The 22,994-nt window shown below is 42.6% G+C and overlaps 1 protein-coding gene across 20 annotated transcripts in view; it reads right to left on the reverse strand.

The window, feature by feature from the left end:
• The window catches only part of PDE4D (phosphodiesterase 4D), a 1,644,269-nt gene that overhangs the window by 233,547 nt on the left and 1,387,728 nt on the right, over window positions 1–22,994 (reverse strand). For all 20 annotated transcript variants that reach the window (XM_070056730.2, XM_008262244.5, XM_089313185.1 and 17 more), the window contains one exon: window positions 10,482–10,673. In XM_070056730.2, the coding sequence (XP_069912831.1) occupies window positions 10,482–10,673 (192 nt within the window). The remainder of the gene's footprint in view (window positions 1–10,481; window positions 10,674–22,994) is intronic.

The raw sequence follows: 22,994 nt of genomic DNA on the forward strand, positions 1-22,994 counted from the left end.
GTTTTGGTCTTGGGATCATTCATGACATTTACTGGGAGACAATGTATTTTCTGAGTGGCTTCAGCGATTTCCTGTCTCACGGTGACCTCTTACTTTTGGATAGAAGTGAGTGGCTGCTTTTAACATGTCTGTTAGGAATGAGAGGGTTGCAGGACTGGATGCATTTATACATTTAGACACAACTGTCCAGAATTCAATGACAGAAAATTTTTCTTGAACCAAATTTAGGAAAAGCCCCAAAGTTTCAAGACAATTAGCAGAAAAGTGACAGCAAGCCCGAGGGAAACTACAGTAGACACATGGAACAACAGGTGTCTTCATCAGATCTGACCCGAACACAACGCGGCACGCAAGGAACCTGGCAGCAAAGCTCAACATCTGTATTCCCGAGCTACTTTTTCTGAAGAAAAGTTCCGAGTCTGATGGAGCCTTGCTTCCCCTGTACTTGTAACAGGATATCCTTCAGTGTTCCCTATTGCAGGAAGTCAGAGAGGTTCGTAATACTCCCTAGTATATCTTATCTCAAAGACTGCAATGGTGGCTCAGAAAACAGTACAGGACACACCGAGAACAATTCACTCAGGAGCTGAGACTGACAAGCGACAGAAACAATTCAAGTGCTTGATTTGTAAGTGAAAACTGGTGTTTATATACAGAATCTCCATATTGGCTAGCTAAGTCTCCTGTCCTATAGAGAATTAAAAAAAAAATAAAGCAGGAATGCATATTTCAAACAAACCTTTGCTTTCTTTTCACAGATGTATGTTTCATTCAGATGGTTCTCTGCAATGGGGTGTGTGCTACTGATATTTGACAGATGAGTAAAAAATGATATCTATTCAAAATTCCAGCCAATTCTCACTCCTTTACGGAGAACGTAGTGGAAGACACATTGGTTATCTGTCATACACGTCACCTTTCTTCTTGAAAGATACCACTAACTGCTTCATTCCGAATGTGTGCTACCAAGTATAATTTCAGAAAATTATATAATGTATAAGATACTGGCCGTAATTCTGATTTCATTCTTCTTCCATACTTAGAGGGAAGGGGATTCAGATAAGAAAGCAAGTGAGAACCAGCAGGTGCACTATCTGCAATGGGTGGAACCGGAAACTCTTATTAATAGCCGTTTGCCTTTTACAACTTTAAGAGGCAGGAAGAGCCAGTGATTTTTGCACTCTGAATCATTCACCCAGGGCCTCGCGGCAGGGAGGCCCTATCCCCGTCACTGGGCCAGCTCTTTTCTTTGAAGATGGTTTTTCACAGCTTCCTCATTCTGGTTAGTCAGCTTATTCTACGTGAAGATCAACTGCGTTCTTCGGAATACACTGGACAACATCCAGCTCTCCCTTGACCAAGGCCAATTCCAGCCTGTTCTCTAGCAGAAATCTCTTATCTCATGGGACTGTGGGAGAACTCCTCCCACACCTTTGAAAAAACTGAACGTTCCCCTTCCTTGAGTATTAACTCTGAGGCACAAGCTTGACTGCAAAGTCAAATGGTGACAAGTTTCAATAATCCATCTTCACACTGCCTGTTTCTCTTACATAAAGGAGTTGGGGAAGATTCAGGTGCCCATTTTTCTGTTTTATCTTTTCTTGTGAAGATTTATTTATCTATTTGAAAGGAAAAGTTACAGAAAGGGAGGGAGAGACATTTGGTTCACTCCCCAAATGGCCGAAACAGCCAGGGCTGGGCCAGGTCTCCCACGTGGGCAGCAGGGGCTCAAGTACCTGGGCTATCTTCCTAGGCACATCAGCAGGGAGCTGGATCAGAAGTGGAGGAGCAGGGACCCAAAACACTTACCTGGGATGCTGGCAGCATGGGTGGCAGCTTAACCCACTGTGCCCCACAGGGCCCTTAGTTTTATCTTTTTTTTTTTTTTTTTTACAATTAAAGCTAAAGTGCAAATATGAGGGGCATAGTGGGTAGGAATAGATATCAGGAAAAGAAAATTGGATGCTATTGGGGTAAGCTTCCTTAAAAATGTAATTGAATTACAGTAGCCTAATAGTAGGAATAATGAATTACTACAACGTTAGATCAATCTCCATTTCATTTTCCTTCTGCTTTCAAATTTTCATTGCCTCTCAGATTGCAGGACATATAAGGATAATTTAAAAATTTCATGGAAAATGGAGTTGAAAGATAAATTTATTTCAGAGCAAAAGAATTTTGAAATTCGTGCATGGTTTTTATAACACATTTTTAACAAGCCTGAAGGCTCCTCATATGTGTAGATATAAAAAAAAAATTTGTACCAAAGAAGCTTATATTTTTTTAAAAGATTTATTTTATTTATTTGAAAGACAGAAATACAGAGAGAGGTAGAGACACAGAGGTCTTCCATTCACTGGCTCACTCCCAAGGTGGTCTCAATGGCTGGAGCTGCGCCGATCCAAAGCCAGGAGCCAGGAGCTTCTTCCGGGTCTCCCACGTGGGTGCAGGGGCCCAAGGACTTGGGCCACCTTCTACTGCCTTCCCAGGCCACAGCAGAGAGCTAGATGGGAAGAGGAGCAGCCGGGACTAGAACCCTCGCCCATATGGGATGCCGGCGCTTTGGGACAGGGAGTTAACCTACTACGCCACAGCACTGGCCCCAGAAGCTTATATTTTAATGCCATTTTTTGTAAACTTTTGAAGTTATCATAGCTATTATTTTGACAGTGATACTCATCGGATAACAGCACACACAATTCAATTAATTTGTGCTTCCTAAGGACTGAAGCACCTAGACATGTATGTGATGCTGTCTCATGGAAGTGACTCATGAAACTGCTTGGTGGAGACAGTGTTAGACCCAGAGATGAAGATGCCCGCACCCCAGTGAGGTGCCTGGGTCCAGTTCTCAGCTTCTGCTCAGAACTCTCATTTCCCGCTACCTCAGACTTCAGAAGTCAGCAGTGACGGCTCCAGTAGCTGGGTTCCCGCTCTCCCACATGGGAGACCTAGTTTGAATTCCCAACTCCCAGCTTTGGTCCCATCCCATTGCTGGAGACTGAACCAGGGCAGAGAAGTTCTGTGTCTCTCAAATAAATCAAAATACAAATTAAAAAAAATTATAAAAACTGACCATTTTTACCACATAGCATAAAAAAAAAGAACATTGAGGATGGCACTGTGTGTAGTGGGTAAAGATGCCACCTGCAATGCCAGCATACAATATAGGGCCTGATTCATGTCCCAGATACTCCACTTCCAATCCAGCTCTCTGATAATGGCCTGGGAAAAGCAGTGGAAGACAGTCCGAGTGTTTGGGCTCTTGCGCCCATGTGGGAGACCTGGATGGAGCTCCTGGCTCCTGGCTTCGGCCTAGTCCAGTGCCGGCCATTGTGGCACTTGGGTAGTAAACCAGTTGATGGGAGATTCTCTCTCTCTGTCTCTCTGTCATTTCTTCTCTGTCTATAATTCTGACTTTCAAAATAAAATAAATAAATAAATCTTAAAAAAAGTTCTCCTAGAAATTATAAAAATGTGGCTATAAAAGGATTAAGCTCTCTAGACCATGGATCTCTCTTCTGTAAGATGGCATAATAATGTCCCAGTTGAAAAGAACGTGAATGAAACAACCGAGTGTGAACATACTTGGAAGAGTAGTATGTGATATATTCATTACTACCCCCAAGATAAGTCTTATTTTCTCCTTGTACCTGAACTGTTTCACCAGTGTGCATTTATAGATGATAAGATAATAACATCCTATATAGTAAGAAGTTATTATTTTCCTTCTACTTCCTTCCCAAATAAATTAAACTATAGTAATGCTGACAGAACATGTAAAGGTTTTCTAAAACATTTCATTCAAGTCAATAATCACAAACCTTAATGAGTATCGGTTGTTCTTGAAATTTCTAAAGAATTTTCTCACTACACAAGCTAAACTAGAACAATAAATATAAAATCATCAGTGAATAAAATATATTATAATGTCATTCTTCATAAAGCACAGTTGAATAGCAGACACTGGACAATCTGTACAGCATCATCATGAAGGAAGTAAGGTTAAAAAAATGAGGTTCCATGTGACTGTGTGAGCAGCCAACTGAAGGAATGTGTAGATGTGTGAACATGTAGCATCAGATTGATTGTACAGTACTGTGCACAGTCTACCTCTTCAGGCTGCATCTTCAACACTGTCTCATTCCTTTATAAGATGAGTTATTCAGGGCCCAGGTTAAGCCACTGCCTGCAACACCAGTATCCCTATTAGAGTTCCAGTTCAGGTCTTGGCTGCTCCTCTTCTGATCCAGCTTACTGCTAATGCACCTGGGAAATCAAGAGAAGATGGCCCAAGTGCATGGGTCCCTGCCATCCATGTGGGGGACCCAGGTGGAGTTCCAGGCTCCCAGCTTTGGCCTGGCTCAGCCCTGGCCATTGTGACCATTTAGGGATTGAACCAGTGGATGAAGATCTGTCTATCTCTCTCTGTCTCTCCAACTCTTTCAAAAAGATAAAATATATATATTTTAAAAAGGTTAGTAAACAGGCAATTTCTTTTGAGCATTGTCCCCATTAACTTTTCACAAAGAAGCATTGATTTTACTATTCCTCTACCCAAGCTGAGCCATAAATTTGGAATTTGTTCTTCCTTCAGTGTTAGCAGAATTCATATTGCTCTGGGAGGTACTTTTTTTTTTTTTTTTTTTTTTGACAGGCAGAGTTAGTGAGAGAGACAGAGAGAAAGGTCTTCCTTCCTTTGGTTTACCCCCCAAATGGCTGCTATGGCCAGTGCACTGTGCAGATCCAAAGCCAGGAGCCAGGTGCTTCCTCCTGATCTCCCATGCAGGTGCAGGGCCCAAGCACTTGGGCCATCCTCCACTGCACTCCCGGGCCACAGCAGAGAACTGGCCTGGAAGAGGGGCAACCAGGACAGAATCCGGGGCCCCAACCAGGACTAGAACCCGGGGTGTCTGCGCCCCAGGCAGAGGATTAGCCAAGTGAGCCATGGCACCGGCTTCTGGTAGGTACTCTTTACAGATTGCTATCTAATCCTTCTTAGTGGTTCAAACCAGATCTTGTCCAGACCTATTCAGAAGTAGGTCATCCACATCAAAAATCACTTTGGTTGTATAGTACTTGTCTCTACTATAATAGAAGGTGTATTTGATATGAGATTAAACAGATTAGTAATTCTTTATCCTAGTAATTTACAACTCTTCCCACAGAGGCTTCATCTCCCAGGAGTTGGTGTGAAAGGAAAGCCAGATTGCTTCAATGTAAATATCCAGGGGGAACAAAAGAGCCGAACACATCAAGACATTATTTTTCTCTTTTTTTTTTCTTTTCTTTTTTTTTCTTTTTTTTTTTTTTTTTTTTTGACAGGCAGAGTGGACAGTGAGAGAGAGAGAGAGAGAGAGAGAGAGAGAAAGGTCTTCCTTTGCCGTTGGTTCACCCTCCAATGGCTGCCGCGGCCAGCGCGCTGCGGCCGGTGTACTGCACTGATCCAATGGCAGGAGCCAGGTGCTTCTCCTGGTCTCCCATGGGGTGCAGGGCCCAAGCACTTGGGCCATCCTCCACTGCACTCCCTGGCCACAGCAGAGAGCTGGCCTGGAAGAGGGGCAACCGGGACAGAATCCGGCGCCCCGACCGGGACTAGAACCCGGTGTGCCGGCGCCGCTAGGCAGAGGATTAGCCTGTTGAGCCACGGCGCTGGCCAAGACATTATTTTTCAACAAGATCTAGACCTTGTAGGATGGGCTGATTAATTTTGCCATTATTACTTAACTCTGATCATATAAAGAAATTCTTCAACCGGTTCAGGGTAAAACGAAGTAATCCTTGTAAGTGTTCTTCAGAAATAAAAGCATGATTTAAATACAAAATATCATAGGCTTGTCTTAAAATGCATATGCTAATCTTTACTAATTTGAGTACAGGGCTATAAAAAACAGTCTATAAGCCAGTATCCAAAAATTGATTTACTACACTTGTAGGAAAAAAAAAATGTATAGCTATAGAGCCTAGCGACTCATCAGTTTTTTCCTGGCCTCTATCCAGAGCAAAGTTATTGCTTCCTTGCAGAAGTTGAACTACATGGCTCTCATTCAGTGTTACTGCTTATTATCTTGGGGGATATTCAGTACTCTTACTCTAGTCTCTCTTCTGATCTGCAGAGTGGCTCTTGTAAGCCTTTCCCCTTCTTCTCCAGCTTCCCTGTCCCTCTCTCCTTGTTTATGAATGGTTACCCCTCTACTTGAATGAAAATGTACAGATCCTAGGATATGAATTCTCTAAACATTTTACCCCTCTGTCTCCATTTTTATATAGTCCTTTTCTACTTGGTTCTTTCTCCTTTGTACTTCCTAAAGAATACAGCACATTTGCAAGAATAATCTGCTTACTGGAGCTCATGATCACATGAGGGGTCTTCAAAAAGCTCATGGAAAATGTATATTATGAAAAATCACTGCAAAAATAAATATTTTTGTGCCCAAATAAACTTCTACTAGCTTGTTACAACATGTCTGAGCAGGATCTTGTTTGAGGCACTAAGAAGGGTTAGACAGCAGCTCATAAACAATTGGTACTACTGCTTACAAAAGCATTTCAAATTTCATGGAGAGTATATTGAGAAATAAAGTTTATACTTTTTATAACTTTATCTTTTAATTCCGTTTTCCCTAAATATTTTTGAAGGACCTTCATATTTCTTTTGGCATCTACAACTTCACCTTTAACCCTTTCCTCCTCTGAATTTCCAGTTTCTATCTTCTGAGACTTCCCACAACTTCAGTGTTCTGAATTTAGAGAAATTTTCCCTGGTACTACATTCTGTCTCTTTCTCTCTCTCTCTCTCTTTTTTTTTTTTTTTTGACAGGCATAGTTAGTGAGAGAGAGAGACAGAGAGAAAGGTCTTCCTTTCCGTTGGTTCACCCCGAAATGGCCACTATGGCTGGTGCGCTATGCCAATCCGAAGCCAGGAGCCAGGTGCTTCCTGCTGGTCTCCCATGTGGGTGCAGGGACCTAAGAACTTGGGCCATCCTCCACTGCACTCCCGGGCCACAGCAGAGAGCTGGACTGGAAGAGGGGCAACTGGGACAGAATCCGGTGCCCCAACGGGGACTAGAACCCGGAGTGCCGGAGCTGCAGGTGGAGAATTAGCCTAGTGAGCCGCAGCGCCAGCCTTCCTTCTCTCTTAAGTAGCCTCAGTTCTATTTCCCTACTCTATTCATCAACTTTTTTTTTTTTTTTAAGATTTATATATTTACTGAAAGAGTTACAGAGTGGAGGGTGTGGAGGGGGATGGAGGAAGAGAGGGAAGGGGAGGGGAAAGGGGAGAGGGAGAAAGAGAGAGAGAGAGAGAGAGGGAGAGAGAGAGAGAGAGGGAGGAAGAGAGAGAGAGGGAGGAAGAGAGAGAGAGGGAGAGAGAGAGAGAGAAGGAATCTTTCATCTCCTGGTTCACTCTCCAGATGGCTGCAACAGCCAGGGCCAGGCTGAAGCCAGGAGCCAGGAACTTCTTCCAGGTCTCCCACATGAGTGCAGGGGCCTAACCACTTGGCCCATATTCTGCTGCTTTCCCAGGCACATTAGCAGGGAGCTGGATTGGAAGTGGAGCAGACTGGAATTGAACTGGCACCCATATGGGATGTCGGTGTTCCAGTTGGCAGCTTTACCTGCTACACCACAACTCTGGCCCCCACTCATAAACCTTCTAAAGAGATACTTGCACCTGCTTACATCTCCCCTGCCAATTTGCTCCTCCATCTACTGAGTATCCCATTACCTAAGACATTTCACTCAGCTGTCAAACAAAGACCTAGCAATTACAGAAGGCAATTGGTTCTTCTAATTTTTCCTAATCCTCTAGACTCTTATTTCTGCTCACTGTCCCTATCCTGTAACTACTGTCTTGTTTCTTTTCTCTTCATCCTGTAAAAGCCAAATTTATTACCTATTCTCTGCCATGATATTGTCCACTCCTAGTCCTTTGTTTTTCATGCAACATGACTATTTATTTGCTCATTCATAGACAAAACTTTATCATTCTCTTTGATACTCATTCTCCATTTGCTGTCTCTCAACACACAAATACACACATACACACACACACACACGGGCATACAACATTCTGTGAGCCTCTTGCCTCGAAAATCTGGACCAATCTCTTTTGTTCCGAGGCCACTCTCTCGACCTAGGCTATTTCTTCCTGTGGATTTTGATGTGCAACACTTCCCTGCAGGCATTTCATCACGCAATCGTTCAACAACGGAGTAATCCGAGTACAATGAAAACAAGAACATGACCAGGCCAAACCCCAACTAAAATCCTCTGCGGCTCTCAGGTCCCACACACCACATGTGAATCTTCTTTCTTGTCACATTTCACTACTCACACCAAGCAGACTGCCATTGCTTTACTGAGCCATGACGTCCCACACCTCACATCCTGCAAGTGCTCTCTTAATCTGTTATTTTCTGCACCCTCCCTTTGGGTGGAAAATCACTCCTCTCCTCTCCATGCTCCTGTAGGGCTCTGCAAACATCTTAAGGATGCTGCTCATCCTGTGTTATTGCAATGCCCTAAATGCCAGAACTCCACCACCTGACAGAATGGGAGCTTTGAATGCACAGCAGTTGTTCAAGAAGTGTTTTTGTTTAGATGCAAATGCTTAAGCCAAAGTTATGAATGTCAACCCTGTGAAAGTGGGATTAAAATAACAGAGAAACAGGGCTACTCAGGAAAAGAAGTTGTTTAGTGATGAAGATAAGTAGACATCAATAGTACAACTGTTAAAAAATGCAACCAGTGGAGCCTGTGCTGTGGTTTAGTAGGTTAAACCTCAGCCTGTGGCACTAGCATCACACAGGGGTGCCGCTTGAGTCCCAACTGTTCCATTTCTGATCTGTCTCCCTGCTAACGGCCTGGGAAAGCAGTAGAAGATGGCCCAATGCTTGGGCCCCTGCACCTGCATGGGAGACCTGTAAGTAGCTCCTGGCTCCTGGCTTTGGATCGGCACAGCTCCAGCCATTGTGGCCATTTGGAGAGTGAACCAGCAGATGGAAGACCTCTCTCTCCCTCCCTCCCTCTCTCTCTCTCTGTAACTCTACCTCTCAAATAAATAAATAAATTTTTTAAAAATGGCAAACAAGAACTACAAGTGGTACAAATGAGTAGAACACAACTTCATTTCTAGAACCTCATGAGATCTTGATGAGCTGTTCCTGATCAGATAGCAAGTACAGCAGGAGACCTTCAGGTCCCAAAAGCCTCATTCCTAGGAGAGGAGCTGCAACTCTTAGGAGTTTTTGAGATAGTAGCATGAGAAGATGGTCAAGGTTATTAGAAAAATGTATAGAAAAGTACTACAGAATAATTCTATGTAAAGATAAGTTCTCTCTCTCTTTCTCTCTCTCTCTCTCTCTCTCACACACACACACACACACACACACACACCCCACACACAGTTTAGGTACTGAGTAAGAGTAAGGACCTACTCAGAAACCCCTGGATATAAAAGCATGTGACTACTACAGAATACACAAGAACGGAATGTGCAGAGGAAATGCGCTAATGATGCTCCATGATCTGCAAACCTGCCTGTCAGTTTTAATTACTGTTCAAGCTGTGCCATGTCTTAAATGATATTCAAGTCTGTCTAATGTTTTCTGTGCTGGCCTCTAGCCATTCATATTTCGAAAATGGTTTCATTTGGGCAAAGCCTCAAAAAGATCTCTCAGATGACCTGGTAAACCATGCTGACATCTGTACATGCATCAGTTGAGCTATATTAAAAAAAAAAAAGCTATCTACTATCACAAAGATTTTTCAACTGAGCTGAAATCTTTTTCAAGTATCAGAAAATATTCATTTTTGCTGGTTAGCTAAAACACAGTTTCTACATGGATACAAGCTAATGTTTTTTTTTAAAGATTTATTTATTTGAAAGGTAGAGTTACAGAGAGGCAAAGGCTGAGAGAGAGAGAGGAAGGTCTTTCATCCACTGGTTCACTCCTCAAATGGCTGCAATGGCCAGACCTGTGCCAATCCAAAGCCAGGAGCCAGGAGCTTCCTCCGGGTCTCCCATTTGGGTGTAGGGGCCCAAGGACTTGGGCCATCTTCTACTGCTTTCCCAGGCCATATCAGAGAGCTGGATTGGAAGTGTAACAGCTGGGACTTGAACTGGCACCCATATGGGATGCCGCCACTGCAGGCAGTGGTTTTACCCACTACGCCACAGCACCAGCCCCAAGATAATGTTTTAAGTGTAATTTTCCATTGAAAATATAATTTGCACTTTTTCCAGAAAATATATTGCATTGGGAAATACAAATCTCTTGCTGAGAGTGACAGTGTATCCAACTTCATTCTACTACTCATTTTCAGCGTAATGAATTTTCATAGTCTTTTTATGTTAGAGGAGAGTGACACAGTTGAACAAAAATTAAAAACAAATAGTTTGATTACATTATTGACCTAGAGATAAGTTCGCTTGATTTTCCCACACATTGCCTCTTCTCTTCGCCTGTCCTTTTACTTACATATCACTGGCAATGGAGGAATTCCGGGACATAGACTTTGGAGAGAGGTCATAGTCACTGTCGGATCGATAGAGGAAGGACTCCCGGCGTTGACTGTGGACAAAATTTGCTTGGAGAATTAGCCCAGATCCTGGGCTGGTCATGGGATCCAAGGGACTCCGTCCCGCAGATGTGCCATTGTCCACATCAAAACTGTGAATGAAAGAGAAGAATTGATGTTGCAGTGAATACTGGCAGGTTCATGTTTCAGCAAAGGTTTAGTTGAAGTTCAAGAATTAACACTGAGAAAAGTTACAACTGGTTCTTGCTGTTAAAAATGATACTATTTTAAAAAGATAATACTGAAGTACACAAAAATAAGAAACAAATTGACTTCATATTCTTTCTTTCCTAAACTATTGTCAATTGGCCAATGATGAGGGTCCTTCAAAAGGTAAGTGTACAAAGTGTAAAATATTTATCTTTTAATTCTATTTTCCACATACTCTCTGAAACTCATGCTCATGAAACACAGGTCTTTCTAAACTCAATTTCAGTTAAAGAGGAACCATCATGCAAAAACAGCTCTTCTCAATATAGAATTTCCTTTTGGGAAAATAACAAATATATAGCAATTCACCAACTATTAGCGTTCAATTCATTCTGTGTCTAATGTCATCACTCCCTTCTAGCTAGGTTTCCTTCACTCCATGACATCTTCCTCATCACCAACATCTACTGTATCCAACTCCTTCCATTCCCCCTTCCAAAATAATAAACTCAGGATGCTCTCAACTGGCACCTACACTGCAACAGTAACAATAGCTTTTATATTAATTTTTTGAACCTGCTTCTTGCCCTGTACCAAGTGATTCTTAAAATCGAAGTCTGAGTGAGGCATCCTCCAGTTTAAGACTTTGCAGTAACTCATCTTACCCCTCAAGGTAGAGTCCAGATTTTTTTGGCTAGACTGAAAGCCTTTCACCCTGCTCAGTTAGCATTAATCACCTTCCCAATCTCAACCTGTATCCCTCTTCCATTGGGTTCACGATACCCCACTGAAATTTTATCAAACCTGGGAGTCATAGTTTGTCACTGTCTAACCACCTGCTCCTGCAGTTACTCAATTCCCATCTTCCCTGCCTGCTGGGGACACTTCCTTGAACACCCAGCCTTTACTGGAAAGGATGCTGTGACACCACCAGACTTTATGCAATGCCCTTCCTCTATGCTAGCAAGACAACTCCCCACTCTATATTCATAGAATGTACAAGGACTTGAAAATTGTAGTCCTCCAGTCTCCATTCCTGGACTGTGAACTCTGAGAATGGAAACTAGGACTATTCTTAGCAGCTCACGTGAAACTTCAAAAACCTTTTCTAAATGGTTCGAATGAATGATGGAATGATTAAAAGATACTATGCCCAAAAAATACAGATTTCAGAGTTGGAAAAAAAAGGAACCATAACATATAGTTCTTAATGTCATTGTTGTAATTTAGAAAAACTTTTCATATAAAGCCTGTCTAGTGAAGTATCAACCAGGATTAAGAGAAAGTCAACTCTTATCTGTTCTTAGGAGAGGAAGTTGAGGGTGTAAGATAGCCCAGTAGGTATGTAGTTAAGAAAAAAAATGTTGAATGAATAAATGAACACATGAATTCAAGCTTACCACTTAGTGGACAAATTGTTCAAACTATTAACCATATAATTAAAACATTCTTTGATTTTTTATTAGATTTATTAATAAACACATTAGGATCCGAAGATTGGAAGCCAGAGTGGAAGGTAGGGCATGTATTCACAGCTGACCAATGAATCCATGACCAGTGAACACTGATTCTCAATCAACTCATAGAGTACAAAGAGGAAAAATTAATAATCTAGCTTGACCAGTCACAAACATGCTTTCCAATTGAAAGCTGCCTTATAATTGTGATACTTTATAAATGCATTTCTTTGCTCCAGGAAGGACAAAGAGAGATTATCTACTTGAAGACTGATTTTACAGGTCCTAGAAAAGTCCATTGACCAAAGTCACTGTCCTGACTGGATTCAATCCTCCAACGTTCCTGAACTCCTTCGAGCTCTATTGCATGATTATACAAACCACAGATACAAGGATCTTTCAAAGGTTTACAAAACAGAGACTTAAAAGATGTTTCTTTTACTGAAAAAAATTGAAATCTATTCATAGTTTTTACTAATAAGGATTTCCATGAAGACCACTGCTCCTTGTTGGTTACTGTGACACCCAAACAAAGGCATCTGTTTCACCTAGGGAGGACAGGCACTGTGTATGTGGGACTTTGACCATCTTGAGGGAGGCCCGAGGGGAAAAGGATCTCTCTCCAATGGGCACGCTAGGGATCTCAGGCAGCTCTTCTTGGATACACTTCATTTAAAAAGCATTTATTAAACACCTATTATGGGCCGGCGCCGCGGCTCACTAGGCTAATCCTCCGCCTTGCGGCGCCGGCACACCGGGTTCTAATCCCGGTTGGGGCACCGGATTCTGTCCCGGTTGCCCCTCTTCCAGGCCAGCTCTCTGCTGTGGCCAGGGAGTGCAGTGGAGGATGGCCCAGGTGCTTGGGCCCTGCACCCCATGGGAGACCAGGAAAAGCACCTGGCTCCTGGCTCCTGCCATCGGATCAGCGCGGTGCGCCGGCCGCAGCGCGCCGGCTGCGGCGGCCATTGGAGGGTGAACCAACAGCAAAAGGAAGACCTTTCTCTCTGTCTCTCTCTCTCACTGTCCACTCTGCCTGTCAAAAAAAAAAAAAAAAAAAAAAAAAAAAAAAAAAAAAAAACACCTATTATGAGCACATGGAGATGCCAAAAGAAAGGAGATCACAGTAATTTGTGCAGGGCTATCTGTGAATTCTTCAAAGAGGAACCATATTTAAAAAGGACTTTGAAAGGTATTCAATACATAGCTGGAAGACATTAAAGACTTTTTAGTGGGGGAAAAATAGGAATAGATTCTCTTTTTAGAAGAGAGTTACAGCAATTCTTTAGCACTTAACAATGTGCACTTACATAAAAAAGATTATTTTGATTTCTCTTTAACATCAAGTTGTTCTTACTGTTAAAAAAGGGAAATACTTTCTCCTTAGTATGTACAAACAGAAAAATAGGAGAAATAGGATAGTTGTTTTTGGTTATTTTTTCTGAGTTCATATCAATGAATCAGTAATGCACATTTTAAAAAAGTTATTTTAATATTTCCAATTTAATTATGCAAATCTTATTAAGACAACCCACTAAAAGTTTTGAAACAAATGTTTCTGTCTTTAAAAATTACACATTTTATGACATAATATTATATCCTATAACCAAAACATTTATTAATAAAGCATGATATTGTAGGGACTTTGAGATTTTTCTTTGTAGGTTGTAATATACCAATTTGTCCACTAGATGGAACTCATTTTCTTAAATAAGGAAAATCTATTTTAAATAAATTTGAAGGTCTAAAAGACCTCTTTCTTGCAGATTTAGGAAAACAATCTCTTAAATATCCAAAAAATAAAATCTCACCATCCATAGGAAGCAATTACCAGTATTGATAAAATTACATTAACCTAAGAAATATTAGCATTAGTGTTACAGACTGAGAAAGAAGATATAAAACTAGTCACTGATGTTTTAGTAGGCCTTTACTCCTACATAAAAAAAAAAAAAAAACTCAAGAAGATTTCACTAAATTTCTAGAAGGAGTTCTGAATACTTAACACAGTGGTCAAGGTAATGTGGGTGTCATCAATGGTGTAAGGAAGCACTCTAAATTTTGGTAACAGAAATGTTCTCAGAATGGGTCTGTACTCATTTGCATTATTAATTTCCATTTTGCTAAATGCTCCTATAGTCAATCTTTATTATCAAGACTGATACTACTGAGAAGCCCCAGTCTGAAGAATGAATGAATGTTAGGGCTAATAAGTAGCCTTACAGAACAAGAGACGTTGATTGAAGAAAGCCTCCTTTTTAAGTTGCGCATTTTTCCTTTAATTTATTTTTAATTAACAGAAAAATCTGGATTTTTTATTGTGTAGAATATGATGTTTTGAAACATGTAAACATTGTGGAATGGTTCAACTGAGCTAATGTAATATATGCATTGTCTCACAGGTTAATCATTTTTTTGTGGTGATAACACATACAACCTACTCTCTCAATGATTTTCCTAATAAAAGCATTATTCTTTTTTATTTTTTTTATTTTTTTTATTTATTTTATTATTATTATTATTTTTTTTTTTTGACAGGCAGAGTGGACAGTGAGAGAGAGAGAGACAGAGAGAAAGGTCTTCCTTTGCCGTTGGTTCACCCTCCAATGGCCGCCGCGGCCAGCGCGATGCGACCGGCGCACCGCGCTGATCCGATGGCAGGAGCCAGGAGCCAGGTGCTTTTCCTGGTCTCCCATGGGGTGCAGGGCCCAAGCACCTGGGCCATCCTCCACTGCACTCCCGGGCCACAGCAGAGGGCTGGCCTGGAAGAGGGGCAACCGGGACAGAATCCGGCGCCCCGACCGGGACTAGAACCCGGTGTGCCGGCGCCGCTAGGCGGAGGATTAGCCTAGTGAGCCGCGGCGCCGGCCAAAAGCATTATTCTTAACCATAGATACTGTGTTGTGCAGTGACCTGCCTCTGACCATAGATGATATACAAAGGTTTCCCTTTAAGAAAAGCACCGTGTAGGAAAACCAACACTTACAAAAACAAGCTGGAATGAAAAAGGAGAGGCACACACAATAAGTATGACAGCAGTTTAGGAGCTGTGGATATAAAAATGAGAAGTGGATCTGGGATTGATATTGAGCTCAGAATTGAGGCTTATTTAGAACATAGATCTATTAGTGATCACAAAAGCTTGCTGATCCAGGGTTTCCTAGCCATATTTTGGCTCACACATGCCCTTTTCAGTGTACTTTTAAAAACATTAATTTTTAGATTAACAATGATTATATTTATGGGGCACAGTGTAATATCTCAAGATAGGGATACAATGGACACTGATCAGATTAGGGTTATCAATGTCTCCCCTTTTTCGTCATTACTTTACAATTGGAACCCTGGTGCTCCTTTCTTCTATTTGCTCAGAAAATACGTCATAGGTCATTGTGAACTGTAATCACGTCACTATGCTGTGTAACAGTAGGAACTCATTCCTTTTATCTAACTGTGATTTAGGACCCGTTATCTAACCTGCTCTGCCCCTTGCTACCATGCCCAGCCTTTAGTAATTACCATTCTATGTACAGATTGAGTTGTTCCATGTAATAGGGAGAATAGGTAGTATGTGTCTTTCTGTACCTATGTCCTTTAAAAACGTTTAAAATTTATTTTCATTTGTTTGAAAGGCAGAGAGAGAAAGAGACAGACAGATGAAGATTTTCCATCCATTGGTTCACTACAATAGCCAAAGTTGGACCAGGCTGAAGCCAGGAGCCCACAATTCAATGTGGGTCTCCCTTTTGAATAGCAGGGATCCGAGTAGTTGAGCCATTATATGCTGCCTCTTAAAGTATATACCAGCAGGAAGGACTTGGAAGCAGAGTTGGGACTTGAACCCAGGCACTCTGATGTGGGATGCAGGCACTCCAAGCAGCTTCCTAACCCTTGTACCACATGTCCACCTTCCTCCTTTGTCCTTTGATTTGCACTGGAATCAATATAAGTATATGAAACATATCACTGTCTTACAAGATATTGAAGTCTACTTAAAGCAACAGAACATGAAGCTATTAGAAGCAAACAACATCTGGCATCTGAATTAGGTAGTACGTAAGTAATTTAACACTAAATCGTGTTATACAGGCAATCAGAACATGTGTTTGGGATAAATTATGAAGGGAGTTTAAGAAGCAGAAGGATGTGCATATAAAAAATGGCCAAGCAGAGGAAAGCTGGGTGGGAGCTGGTGAGTGTCCAGCAAAAGTGAAGGAGCAAAAGCAAACACAAAAGAATGAAGAAGGCATGTAGGGGAAACAGGAAATTCAGGACTGGGCTTACCTTCAGGGCTGGTGTTAAAGAATAATGAGGACACCTACAAATGACAGTCTGGTATGGCTGAACCCGACAGGTAGACTGGTGTGTTTTTAGAAAGCCAGGCCAAAGAGTAGCTGCATAAGCTTGTGGTATGTGGAAAGACACACAGCACCCAACAGCTCAAGGGAGTGGCATGGAAAACTGTTGATTTTTCAGCTGTATTCTTTCCCAGTATGTGATTTGTTAAAATAAATGCACTGTTTAGAAAACTACAAAGCAGTAAATACATAAATATACCAAGAAAGGACCCCCCTCATAAAAGGGTTATTCAGTAAATATTTCAAATATTAGAATACAAGAGAAGTTAGTATTGGATGAAAAAGGCAGTATGTTTTTATGCATGATCATAAATTAATCAAAAATTAGACTCCTTACTACTTAGTTACTTATCTTTCTGAGATCCTAATTTAACTGAGAGCTAACTTAGCCTGAAAATATACAGGGTTTCAAATAAGATACCTATTTTCCAAACACAACTGTATGCATAGTACAAGTCACCGTAATATTAACACAACAAGCAAGTTTTGTTAAACTGTAAGGTGACCTCACAGTTGTGAATGGCCCAAGCACACTCTACAGCAAACACTTCAATAGGATGAATTCTGTTCTGACTCACTGCCAGTTAGGTGGAGGCCAAGCCTAAAGTTAGCAGAAGCTGGAGAAAGTAGCTAAGGAATCGGGGAGAAGGAAAAAACCCTACAATGATGACAGTAAGTATAATCATGACAGAACTTCCAGAGCACTTCCTCCAGGCCAGGCTCCGTGCTTTACATGCATTATCTCGCTGGGTCCTCACAATCACCCCTGGAAGTGGGCTCTGTATTTTCCCTTTTATCAATGAGGATTCGGAGGCACGAAGAAATGGCTCTCTGTGAAGTCTTACGTTCAAGGCCAGGATGTTTGTAAACAGGCTTTAAAGTCCAGCTGTCTGAGAATGGAATCCGTGTCTAAGTCCCTACTACAAAGTGTCCCATTAACCATTAAAAAAAAAAAAAAAAAAGCCTCTCTGAGCTTCCTCTCCTGGTGGGAACATCAAGTACGAACTCTTCCAAAATAACATTATGATTGACGTACAGGGCATGCATGCTAAGGCTAATTCTGGGACTCAGTTTCCATAGTATCCAAACTTGCCAAATCCCTTGCTTTTTCTAAGCTAGAACACGGCAGTATGGTGTAACAGGGTTTCTGCTGTAAAACATTTGGTGGGGTTCTTTATAGGGTTCAAAAGCCTATTTGGACTTAAGGGCAGACAGGTGGGTTTATGAAGGGTCTTAGCAAATGGAACTAAGGGAGACACTCAGCTGTTCCACATGCTGCTTGCAGTTCAACCATGCACCATGCCTTGAAAGAACTGACTTTGACCTGAAGTCAACCATGCAGGTGTCTTTGTCTCCTTTTAGGTTCAGAAAGACTCACTACCAGCCAGCTAGCTATCTACAATCAGAACTGTTGATGAGAGAGTCAGAAAGACAACCAGCCAGCCAGCTGCAGTCAGAAATGTTGAGGGTTGTGTGTGGCTAGCACAACTCAGGACCATTCACGCCACAGGAAACAAACTCATTCCATGAGAAACACACATCAGACAAACTGACCAACCAACCAAACTGCTCCCAGTTCTCGAAACTGCTGCAATCCAGTGTGCTTCCCAGCATAGGGCAGTCCGGAGCCCCTCCCATCCAGCTTCCTTGATGGCTCCCATCCTTTTCGTCTATGGACCTCATAATTTTACGTCAGCTGAGGACCATCTCTCATTCTTTTGGCCTGATGTTCAACCCTACTTCCCTGGTGTAAACAGTTCGCATCTTTTCTTAATGGTGATTTGGGAACTCTCTGGGGCCAGGGTCTTGCTACTGTCCAGGATACACAGTGACCCTCATGGAGTCCAACACTAAGGTTCTCTCTCTCTCTCTCTCTCTCTCTCTTTTTTTTTTTTTTTTTTTTTTTTTTTTTTTTTTTGACAGGCAGAGTGGACAGTGGGAGAGAGAGAGACAGAGAGAAAGGTCTTCCTTTTGCCATTGGTTCACCCTCCAATGGCCGCCATGGCCGGCGCACCACACCTATCGGAAGGCAGGAGCCAGGAGCCAGGTGCTCCTGCAGGCGCAGGGCCCAAGCACTTGGGCCATCCTCCACTGCACTCCCGGGCCACAGCAGAGAGCTGGCCTGGAAGAGGGGCAACCGGGACAGAATCCGGCGCCCCGACCGGGACTAGAACCCGGTGTGCCGGCGCCGCTAGGCGGAGGATTAGCCTAGTGAGCCGCGGCACCGGCCCCAACACTAAGGTTCTTATACTTAACTCTGATCTCCAAAGAAGAGCCTGCAGGAAGTACTACACCCTGCAAGGCTCCCACAGGGAAGACCTGGCCGAATGCCGCTGAGAAGCTTGGGAGCCCCCACCAGTGACAGGAGCATGTGAGAGTGGCCTCTGGTGCTGCGCACTGGGAACAAGAGTGTGGTGGCAATCGAGGTCCTCTTGCTTCCTGTTGGAAGAACACAAGGTGCCCACATGTTCCTGTGAAGATTTTTTTTTTTTTTTTTTTTCACAAAGATGGGTTGAGTTTCTACCATTTTCCAGGTTGCAAGCTCTTGGGCAAGTTATTGTCTCTTTCTAAGCTTCTACTTCCTGATAACGATAAGGTCTCAAGCTCTGGGCTATTACACAGATTAGAAGAAAAAATGCTTGGAAAGTATTTACCACAGTGCCTGGCAGCTGATAGTTCCCAATATTGAGCAGCTATTCTTTTCAGTTTTATTACTTTTTATCTTCTGGGGGATCTCCAATCGAGGTCATTCTCTTTATATGAGTCATTCTCCAAACCCCAACTACATGGCCTTTGCAAGAACCTAAATGGAGAGATGAGAAAAGCAGAGCACTGGGGGCCATAGCACCTGTACCAGCCCTAGCAATCAATGAGTCGACAGCTGCTGGAGCCAGGTTGCTCTTCTAGCTTCAGCCAACGTTATGCCTGCACCCCGCTCGGTCATTCCAGTGCCCTGACATCTGGGGAGAAGGTGGAGACTGCTGATTTTTCTCTAGATAGTCCTCACTGGGAGAAAGAGCAATTTCCTGCTAGGAAACACAGAAGGCGTGGGGATCCCCACAACCTGGCAGGGGGGAGGTTCCAGCCAAAAATAGTGGGGAAAAGGGCCTTGAGATCTCAGGTCTGCACACCCAGGATGGACCCTCGCAACTGCATTGTTTACATTCCTGTGCCCAGCTCCCCCGTGGGTGTCACAGCCCACACTGTCGGTACAGTAGAACCCATTTTGGAGCTGCTTCCCCACGGGAGCAGGCCAGGTTTGCCCTTGAGCTTAATAAAGGAATATCTGAACTGAAGGATTACTTACATCTGTTTTTTTCTTACCCTTTTTATTTTAATCACAAGGTTATGAAACTTGTTTCTAATGAATGTCAGTGATAATTTCCCTTCAAAATTTCCCTGCAGGTCAAATAGTTTCTCTGGAATAAAGAAAATACCACTTCCTTGGCAGGTGCTGCGGGCTCACTAGGCTAATCTTCCACCTGCGGCGCCGGCACCCCGGGTTCTAGTCCCGGTTGGGGCGCCGGATTCTGTCCCAGTTGCTCCTCTTCCAGGCCAGCTCTCTGCTGTGACCCGAGAGTGCAGTGGAGGATGGCCCAAGTGCTTGGGTCCTGCGCCTGCATGGGAGACCAGGAGGAAGCACCTGGCTCCTGCCTTTGGATCAGCACAGTATGCAGGCCGCAGTGTGCCAGTCGCAGTGGCCATTAGGGGGTAAACCAACACCTTTCTCTCTGTCTCTCTCTCTCACTGTCCACTCTGCCTGTCAAAAAGAAAAAAAAAAGAAATAAAAGAAAAGAAAAGAAAAGACCACTTCCCCAAATTCATCATGTTAATATTTTCTTTGCTTCGATCATCTACGGAGATAGACTGTAGAGAATAGCAGTTTCCACTGAAATGAACAGATGACAATCTCCCAATCAATCAAAAAACTGCATATCAAATTTAGCTAGGTTACCCGGAAAGCAAAGGTTCTTGGCTACTTTAGTAGGTTACCCAGTTAAATAAAGCCATGTACGTTAGCTTGCCTGATACACACGCATGCGCAGAGGCCGAGCCTTTAGGAATAAGAAATAATTTCACCCCTTGTTTTCATAGATAGCATTTCTAAACGTAAGACTGAAACAAAGGAGGAGGTTATGTGCTTATTTGTTGATAAACATATAATACTGGGAACATACAACACTTGTCAGTGACACTCCCAGTAACCAGGTAATAGAAGCCTCTGGATGAATATGATGGCATGAGTTTGTTGTCTGGATGAGAAAAGCGTAGCAATTAGCTAGATTTGCTTCCTTGGTTTTTGTCAAATGATGTGGTTAAAAAATTTCTTTAAAAAATTTCTTTCTTTAAAAAATTTTTAATTGCCACATAATTTTAATTGTACAGATAATTGTACAAAATTGTGGCTGCGCTGAAGCCAAAAGCTGGGAACTCAATCCAGGTCTCCCATATGGTTTACAGGGACCTAAACATTCAGCCATCACTGATGCCTACCAGCGTCTACATTAGTAAGAAGTTGGCATCAGAGGCCAGAGTTGGGAGTTGAACCCAGGCACTGTGGAGTGGGATGTGGGGGTCCCAGCTAGCATCCCAATCACTATAATAATGCTTGCCCTGATGTCATGATGTTGTGATACATGTATACATTGTATGATGGTCATTCAGAATAATTATGCTTCTTCACCACAAACATTTATCGTTACTTTGTGATGAAACATTCAAAATCCCCTATAACAGCTACTGATAATGTACAGTATATTATTGTTAACTACAGTCTCCTTCCTGTTCCACAGAAAGCTAGATCTCATTCCTCTATAACTGTAACTTGCGACTTTTGACCAATAGTTCTTCTTCTTCGGCGCCTGGTAACCAATATTCTACTCTCTCCGTCTATGAGATGAGTAAGGTCGTATGATATTTGTCTTTCTGTGTCTGATTTATCTCCCTTAACGTAAAGTCTTCTAAGCCCTACTGTGCAATTTGGAGTATTTGGAGATGGGGCTGTATGAGTGCCTGTGACGCTAAATGAGGTTGTAAGAATGATTTTTTTTTTCCACAGGCAGAGTGGACAGTGAGAGAGAGAGACAGAGAGAGAGAGAAAGGTCTTCCTCTTGCCGTTGGTTCACCCTCCAATGGCCACCGCGGCCGGCGTGCTGCGGCCAGTGCACCGCACTGATCCGAAGGCAGGAGCCAGGTGCTTATCCTGGTCTCCCATGGGGTGCAGGGCCCAAGCACTTGGGCCATCCTCCACTGCACTCCCAGGCCACAGCAGAGAGCTGGACTGGAAGAGGAGCAACCAGGACAGAATTCGGTGCCCCAACCGGGACTAGAACCCGGGGTGCCGGCGCCACATTAGCCTACTGAGCCATGGCACCGGCAAGAATGAGTCTTAATTTAGTAGGGCTGGCATCCTTCAAAGAAAAGGAAGTGATATCAATATTCCCTCTCTCTCCTCTGCCTCCCCCCATCACATGAGGACACAGTGGGAAAGTGGTTTTCTGCAAGGCATGGAGAGAGCCTTCACCAGGAACCAGATGAGCCTCAACTTGGTCATGGACTTCCCAGGCTCCAGGTTGATGAGAAATCTCTGTGTAAGTCACCACTCCAAGATATTTCCTATGCAGCTCAAGTTAGGACACACAGAAGCCCCAAGAATTGTGTTACTCAAGGTTTATAGATGACTTTTTGGTAATTATTTCTCAGAAAACTTGTCTTAAATAAAATCCGATTTAAGAAGCGATCTCAAATCATTGCCAACAACAGTACCATGGATCTTTCTCCCTCTTCTAGGAATACTACAGTAACCAGTCGCATATTGAAGTTTTTTGAGTTGGCTTTATCTCTAGTGTAAGATAAGAGCCCAGTTTCATTCATACAGTTTTTCCAAAGGGACTTTCCTTTCCCCATTGAGTGTTCTTGGTGCTCTGTCACAGATAAGTTGACTGTATATGGATGTGTTTATTTCTGGGTTATTCTGTACCATTGCTCTATATGTCTGTCTTTATGGTAGTACTATACTGTTTTGATTGCTGTAGCCTAGTTATACAATTCAAAGTAAAGAAGTGTGAGGCCTGCAGCTTTGTTCTTTTTCAAGATGATGTCGCCTATTTGGGGTCCTTTGTGACTGCATATGAATTTTAAAATCACTTTTCTATTTCTGTAAAAAAAATGACATTGGGCTTGTTCTGAGGATTACAATGAACTTGTGAATAGCTTTGGTACTATGGGGATCTCAGCAGTATTTAAGCCTTCTAATATACGAACAAGCATAGGCAACAGAGCAAAAACAGACAAACTAAAAAGCTTTTCTGCAGCAAAGGCAACAGTCAACACAATGGAAAGCAACTTGCAGAATAGCTGATCAATGGTGGACATCCACGACAGCTAAGGAACTCCAACAACTCAAGAGCAAAAAACACAAAGAAGCCAATTAAAATCCAGAAAACTTTAA

The sequence above is a fragment of the Oryctolagus cuniculus genome, chromosome 14, assembly GCF_051225735.1.
Source record: "Oryctolagus cuniculus isolate XC-2025 breed Fujian yellow rabbit chromosome 14, ASM5122573v1, whole genome shotgun sequence".
In the NCBI taxonomy this organism is placed as follows: domain Eukaryota; kingdom Metazoa; phylum Chordata; class Mammalia; order Lagomorpha; family Leporidae; genus Oryctolagus; species Oryctolagus cuniculus.